The sequence below is a fragment of the Brassica oleracea genome, chromosome C3, assembly GCF_000695525.1.
Source record: "Brassica oleracea var. oleracea cultivar TO1000 chromosome C3, BOL, whole genome shotgun sequence".
Lineage (NCBI taxonomy): Eukaryota > Viridiplantae > Streptophyta > Magnoliopsida > Brassicales > Brassicaceae > Brassica > Brassica oleracea.
In genome coordinates, this window is record NC_027750.1 from 2,042,730 (window position 1) to 2,050,419 (window position 7,690).

Consider the following 7,690-nt stretch of genomic DNA (forward strand, 5'->3'; position numbering starts at 1 on the left):
TTAAATTGATCAATAAAAATTGAAAAAAACAAATGTGCGTCAGATCAAGCGATTATTTGTTTTAAAACTCAAATGTAAACAACATATTGCAAACATGAATCTTTTGTTCTTATCATTTTTTTTCTATTTAATTATTTTTTTCTTATTTTTTGCTTTTTTTTTTGCTTTTTTTTTTTAATTAAATGTAATGGATCCTTGAAAGAAAGCTCAATCTCGGTATTGAACTCTAACGCTACTTCCAATGATTATGGTTTAGCTCTCTTGATTGTTATGGCTTCCCGAGAGGGAAAAACCCCTTTGTACATCTGCTGCTACTATCATAATGTCCTCCTTTGAAGACTTCAAATTTCTTCCATCTGTGTCAAATGCAATAGGAAAGTTAGTTAGTTCATAATTTCAGACTAGCAAGATTTTGTGTGTCCCATTTTATACATACCAGATAACAGAGGATGCGTATAAGCTCGAAAAAAAGGTATGACCCGAATATTGGAGGAGGCTTGTAGTCCTGGTTGCTAAAAGCAAAAGTGACAAGAGCCAGTGTAGTCTGTGTGAAACCTTCTCTACCCAGTGGGAAAATGAGGATATCAACCATAAGTTGATGATCACTCTGGTTCACTCTTACATTCCGGATCGCTACAGTCTCCACCAGATTATTTGAAGACTTCAGGGAAGTAGTCAAGCTCCACTGGAGAAGCAAGTAATTTGAAGTGTCTTTTACTGCAGAAAAGAAATGTGAACTTAAGTATTGTGTGTGATAGGATACACACATCAACACTCTGGATTTGCTTCATTCTTTGCTCATAAGGATCACACTTTATAATGTCGTTTGTTTAAATTAGGAAAAATATCCAAAAATACCAGTCATAATCTTCTATTTGCTATAAAAATATTTAAACTATTTTGGTTTTCCATTTAGTATTCAATCTATTTTCGATAAGTAATAAAATCCGACATTTAAAAATCAAAAAATTACCCCAAAAGATTAAATAAAATGAACAGAAGAAAAAATGAAAATAAAAGTGAACATTACATCATGTACATATCAAAATAACAATTGTATATTAAAAACAATCGAAAGAAGCTAAAATATAAAAGGAGTTGAAAACCTTATATGAGTCACACCTTACCTTTACGAAAGTTTAAGAGTATATTAAAATTTAAGAGTGTAACTAGGGGTTTGCCCGTGAATTCACGGATAAAAATAGTTTTACACCATAAATAGATTGATATCGGATATTCAAAATGTTGTAAGTCAAAGAAAATGTCACATGCTTTACACCAGAAACATTGAATCAAATTACATTGAATCAAAATTTCAATGGCTCTAGCCCTGGCCAGCGTTATGCTTTAAATTAACTGAGCTCAGTATTCTCGGACTGTACAAAATCACAGCAGAAGATGGAGAAACCAGGGGAGAGAGCTTGTGAACAGCATTAGGAAGCCAAAGCCAAATACATATACTTTTGATCACAAGTCCAATGAGGAATATAGTGTTTTTTTTACTTCTTAGCGACGAATCTCCCCGGAAAATTAGTTTTTACTTAAATCGAAGAAACTAATTTGAGGTTTGATCTATGGTAAACCGAACTCGGTTAATATGAAATAAGGTTAGATTGGTTCAAACTTGAAAGTGTAGTTTAGTGACCATGTAGAGTGCATTATCTAATTGCAGTTGGCAGTTGCTTGCTAAATTAGTAGTTTATTATGCTTTGTGGTTTCCAAGAGTTTATATACTAATCCATGCCACTATGGAGATAAAGTGATATGATTAGTTAAACATTATTTCGACTAATTAAAAACCTATAGAGATTAACACTTCTAGGATGGTATATGTTTTTTGGTTATAAGTAGATGTTAAACACGTCAACAAGCACTAATTTAAATTAGTATCTAATGTAATATCCTTTTTCTTGCTAACTGCTTACAAACTTCCTTTAAAATGGAGTTTAATAAATTATTTTCTGCTTTTTATGTCATTTGAAAAAAGAAAAAGATAATAGAAAAGTTAAAAATGAAATTGTGGAGTGCATGTGGAGATGCTCGGTGGACTATCTTTGCCATTTGACTCTTCTCAATGGACACTTAACTAAAAGAAAACATCAATATAAGTACTTCAAAATAGATTATTAAAGGAAATCTGTTATATATTAATTGAGAAACATTACAACATTATTTTGTACCAACATATCACCATGAAAATGAAATTCAGAATTCTTAAAGAAATAGGTTGGTCTATATTAACTTATATTATATATTAACTTATATTATATTTTTATTAAACCAACTATTAATTTGATAAATAGTGTACAAAAGAATATTCTCGCACTTATCTTAAATAAAAGCTATTGAATTGCCTAATATGGTTAAAATATATATGACAATTTATGATTATGAATAATAAATATTTGATAATAACTTTTATATCTTAGCTCTTTTTGTTTAATTTTATATTATTAAAAGATATTAAACAACCATATTAACCATATAATATTTATTTTCTTATACGTTATATTTTAAATTTTTTAAACGACTATAAATTACTAAAAACGTTAAATGTTTCACACTAAAATTTTGTGAACATTGGTTTAACCTTTTTGGTAATAACAAGATACAAATGATCATAAATCGTATGAATATGAAGTTTCATTTACTAGATTCATATTATATATTAATATAGAGTTTAAAATTAAACTATATAATATAGAAAAATACTCAAATATGATAATTTCTAAATTTGTATTGAAAAAGTATTGAAACCTTAATATTTTAATTTTGAAATTTGCATTCAAAAAATCGCATATTAAAATTTTTGTGTTTATCACATGAGTATGAATTCTTAATAATAAATATTTATATTAAAATATATTATATATTTATGTCTATGTTACTGAAATTTAGTTATATACCATATAAAATAAATAAAATGATTGTTTTGATTTATTTACTAAAAAGTATCGTAAATAAACAAGATGTATTGTTTTTATTTATGTGTTTAGTTTAATTTAATTACATACGTAAATGAATACAAATAAATAATAATAGATAATAATTATTTTTATATATAACATTTATTCTGCGCAATTGCGCGAATCTTTAAGCTAGTTATCTAATTATTTAAGCGCAATTTTGTCTTGTCCCCTTAAAGTATGCCAATATTAATCACTGTTAATCCTTCGTATAAAACAATAATTAAGCAAAACAGCTCATGCGTACCCACAATGATTCGGTCAATGTAATTAAAATGAGTCTCATTCATTATGCGAGTCTCGAGGCTATAGACTATAGTTAAAGTCAAAAAGAATTATTCGATTGTTTATTATACCATGTATTAAACTATACGACAAACTAAAAGATAAGCTCGACATACACATCAAAATATTTTTGGAGATTTGGCATTGACCCATTAATCAGAAAATGAATTTACATATTAACTGATAAAAGAAAATTGCAGCAACCCGTGAATCTGAATGAAAACATAACATTAAAAAGGTCAAAAACTTTATATACAAATTGGCATTAAACAAAAGAATCAACTCCTAAGAAAATCATTTCATTTTCTTTAAAGAACTAGACACAGGCATATCATTGCGTAAAATACAAAAACACAAATACCTTAAACTTGGTTTTCGAATCTATTATTCATAAAATCCAAGAAAATTATGTTCTTAATCAGAATTTTCTTAAAAATATAGTAACAACAAAATGGAAAACAAGTGTTACCCACCAACTTAACTCCAAAGCCTTAGAAACATTTTTAGATTTCACTTTCTTCTTGCGTCTCAAAAACAGAGCTCTGCTCTCTGTTTTATCTTTTCTCTTTCACTCAGTTTACCAGTGTCTACCACCTCCTCCTTGTGAACTGCCGCCTCTTCTCGGAAAAAATCCACCTTTCTTAGGTTTAGGTATCTCATGAATGTCCATCACCTGTATAGTCCTTTGCTTTTTAGCTGCATTATTAAATAGTCATGAAAAAAGAGTCATGAAACAATCCAATTTAAATAGAAATCTGAAACTGAAAAAAAAACAGGAGGAGTTTTAAAACCATTCTCAGCTTGTCGGTAGTTTTGTTGCAGTCTTTTCCTAGCCGAGTCAAAATCAATTTCCTTATGCTCCTTCTCCCTCTGTAATCCCCCCATATCAAATCCATTACCATAGTCATAAACACTAGCCACTTTGTACACATACTAGAATACAGTTTGACAATGTTTGTACCTGAATGGGTTGTTGAGAAGGTGGAGGACGAGAAGGTTTAGCAGGAGATGGAGATTCTCTCCTCTGAGGAGGAGCAACTGGTCTTGGCTTTCTCTCTGGCTGGGCAACGTTACTGTTCTTGCTTGATGAACCTGAATACCCATCTGTCAAAAATCAGAAAAGGAATAAGCTTTACGGATTACAAATGTTTAAAGATCCGAACTTTAAGTTCAACAACTTACTCTGAGTAGTCTGAGGAACCGGTGAATACCCAAAATCAGGAACCTGCCACAGAGAAAAGGATTACAACTGAAAGCTCAATGACAAAGAAACTAAAAGTGTTTTGGTTCTTTAGTTACCTGTTGGCGGTTACCATTATGGAGAGCTCTCTGCTGTGGTGAGTCCTCATCAGCTATACAATGAAGAGATTGAGATTTCTTTCGAGGGAAAGATAAAGAACAATGAGATTCTTTTTTTTTTACCTATCAAACTTGGAGGTTCAAGATCACCAGGCGGGTTAAGTTTGACCCACTCGTCCACTGTCTCCTTCCATTTTCTAGAAGACGCAAAATACAAAAAAGTGAGTTAGTTGTTTTCTTGTTGAATTTGAGATTTGAGCAGAGAGAGAGAGAGTTCTTGTGAATCTGATCCGTAACTTGACAAGTTTTTTAGCTAGTATCCGAACATCGTTGGATGGATGCTTCCGAACTTTATTCACATGCCTCCCAATATCAGTTTCCTAAAGCGACCAAAACATCATAAACTATGAATACATAAGCTAAGAGAGAGTGTTAGTATTCGAATTTGACTCAAGTCAGTACCTGGAGAGCTTGGAATGTGATCTCCATATCATCCAGATTCTGAAGCAGCTCAACCAAATCTTCTTCCGACTTAAAACAACAAACAAACCAAAACACTTCAGAAGAGAATCAATCTAAGATTCAAGAGTTCAAGAGAGAGAGAGAAGACCAACCAGATCAGGATCTTCAAGCCTCTCCTTGATTTCAAGAACACTCTTCTGCTCATCATCAAACAAACCAGCAAACGGATCGTAACCATCATCCTCATCATCATCCTCGCCATTAACTGATTTCTCTCTAACTTCTCCTCCTCCTTCTTCCTCCTCCTCGTGACCACCACTCCCATTAGCCCTAGCAACTTCTCCTCCGCCTCCACCGAAGTCACAGTTCCTACACTTGTTAGCCATGGAGGTCGCGTAGAGACGCTCGACGATGTTATCTCTCCGCCGCTTCAGCTCTTGACCGTAGTCAAGGGAGGCAACGAGGATCGCTGTGTCTATAAATGTCCAGACATCGACGCCTGCGTTATCCATAACCGACCGAAAATCATCCAAATCCATCACCAAACGCTTCCCAAAGTTCGTTACTTTACAGAAATAGAAAAAAACAGAGGAGACGACGAGATCTACAAAAACAGATCTTTCTGATGAATTCAATTCATCGTGAGATTGAAAACCCAACAGAGTTTAGACTCGATTCAATCGGAATCAGATTAAATCCGATGAAAAAGGCAGACCCTTTGATGAATCTGTATTATCACGAGAAAAACAGAGAAGAAGAAAAAAACAGAAACAGAGTTTCACAAAGACGAATAAGAAAAATGGGAGAAGAAAGGGAATATTCCAAGTTTTGAGTCTTTTTTAGAATATGTTATTTTTTTCTTTTGTTCGGTAAAAATATTCTTCGGACAAAACCAATCACAAGTTAAGAGAAAAAGAGATTTGCTTTAATCAGGATGCTCTTGTCCTGGACAGAGCAAGGCTGAAGCGCAAGTTGGTATGTTCTGGTTGGGGAGATGAACATACAGCTAGAGAGAGAGAGAGAGAGAGAGAGGCGTGTGTTTTTCAATAATGGTGTTTACTTTTTTTATTTAGTATTTTTTCTTTAATTACATACTTTAGTTACTGGGCCTTTGAGTTGTCGGGCCAAAACAAGTGGAGGCGAAGCGGAAACTATTAAAATAGATCTTTACACACATTTGACTAATGGGCCTTTTTAATTTATGGGCCCATATAAGTGGATGATAATGCTTTGGATCGATGCTCGACGTGTACAAACCCTTACCATTGCAGACTACTGGAAGTGGTTAATGATTTAATGTCTTTATGAGCCCACTTGCTGTTTTTTAGTTTAAAACTCAGATGGACCCATTAGCTGGCGTAGAGGATGCGTACCATCATTAAAACATCAGAGTGAGTATAACTATCATCTGACTTGCTAATTTATGTTTAGCATGTCTCATTGAATATGTGACACAGAGGTGCATTAATTGTTACTTTCTTGAAAGGTTTACTGTTGGAGAGATCTTTGGTTTACAGCTCGGCAAGACCTGGAAGGATTCTCTGGGGTACTTGCTTCTTGTGGCTCGTAAACTCTTATAATCAATGGTTGGTATGATTAGTTCTGAAAACTTTTTAAATTTGTTTTAGTTCAATTTATTGAACTGGGAACAACAAAGACTCAGTGGTTCTGACACATACAACGGTCAAGAGGCCGGCCAAATCAAAGGCACGGAGACAGAAGAAGCTTGTTTGATGTGGGCTCCTCCTATATGTATATCTCATCGGTAAGCTTTCACTTTATGAACCATTTCTTTAATGGTGAGTCTTTGGATATGAATTTGTTTATCTAAGGGTTGTGTTTAAGTACTATTCTAAATATGTTTTACATGTAAGGGCTGGGGTATCAAAATGTTTTTGAAAAGGCTAATAACAATGTGATAGTGTATCCATTAGTTATCTTACAGACATTAGGAATGTAATGTCCCTTTCAAACATATCGTCAACACCTTTTTCGTGAAATTTGGACTTTTACTGGAAGCATCCGGTGAGTTAGCAGTGGCCATACGTCTTAATAATTATCAAATGGATTTATCCAACAGCCGCCAGTCGTTTTGGATATATACATGCTTGTTGGTGATTATCAGAGTTTATCACAATAATTTCACAATTAAAAAATGTTTGCATTGAGGGTTGGTAATTTCAGCTTGTCAACTTTATAAGTGAGCAGTCTAGTTAAGATCAAATATATCTCATCTATGAATTCATGTTTAAATTTACATCTGTAAAACGCAAACTAGACAATACTATATAATAAACATCAACACTAATTAAATAGTAAACACATAATATGATAATACTAGTAAAAACCAATTATCATTGGAATCAATCTCTGTCCAGCAAAACTTACAAACTTAAGCAAATAATCAATAAATAAAAGCTAAATTTAAAAGTGTCTCTGTAACACCTATCAAACCAAACTTTATGTTTGGCCATCAATTTCTACATATTGAAATGAGTGGTTTTAAGTCATCCCACGATTCAAGTCTGTAAACATCCCCGATCTCTTTCTAATAAATTTCCATCATGCACATCGAATTATAGTATACACTTATATTTTATCATACTCCAATGTTTATAATATATAGTTCTTATAATCGAATTAAATTGATTAGGTTATGTTCTACACCCCCCCCCCCC

At 32.8% G+C, this 7,690-nt stretch overlaps 1 protein-coding gene across 1 annotated transcript; it reads right to left on the minus strand.

Moving 5' to 3' along the window:
* Positions 1 to 3,529: 3,529 nt before the first annotated feature.
* Positions 3,530 to 6,059, minus strand: LOC106328100 (probable mediator of RNA polymerase II transcription subunit 26c). Its single transcript, XM_013766465.1, has 9 exons — positions 5,165 to 6,059; positions 5,013 to 5,081; positions 4,848 to 4,930; positions 4,674 to 4,747; positions 4,551 to 4,603; positions 4,434 to 4,476; positions 4,213 to 4,355; positions 4,043 to 4,121; positions 3,530 to 3,947 (listed from the first exon to the last, which is right to left on the minus strand). Exons 1-9 carry the CDS (start codon positions 5,549 to 5,551, stop codon positions 3,829 to 3,831), a joined length of 1,050 nt encoding a protein of 349 aa, XP_013621919.1. The 5' UTR covers positions 5,552 to 6,059; the 3' UTR covers positions 3,530 to 3,828.
* Between the last annotated feature and the right edge of the window lie 1,631 nt (positions 6,060 to 7,690).

Bases quoted from the DNA above. Each gene is read 5' to 3' on its own strand.
- LOC106328100 (XM_013766465.1), bottom strand. From the start codon at position 5,551: ATGGATTTGGATGATTTTCGGTCGGTTATGGATAACGCAGGCGTCGAT. The intron at 5,082-5,164 runs GTTGGTCTTCTC...TGTTGTTTTAAG, and splicing joins GGCTTGAAGATCCTGATCTG to TCGGAAGAAGATTTGGTTGA. The intron at 4,748-4,847 runs GTTACGGATCAG...TGCGTCTTCTAG, and splicing joins CTAGCTAAAAAACTTGTCAA to AAAATGGAAGGAGACAGTGG.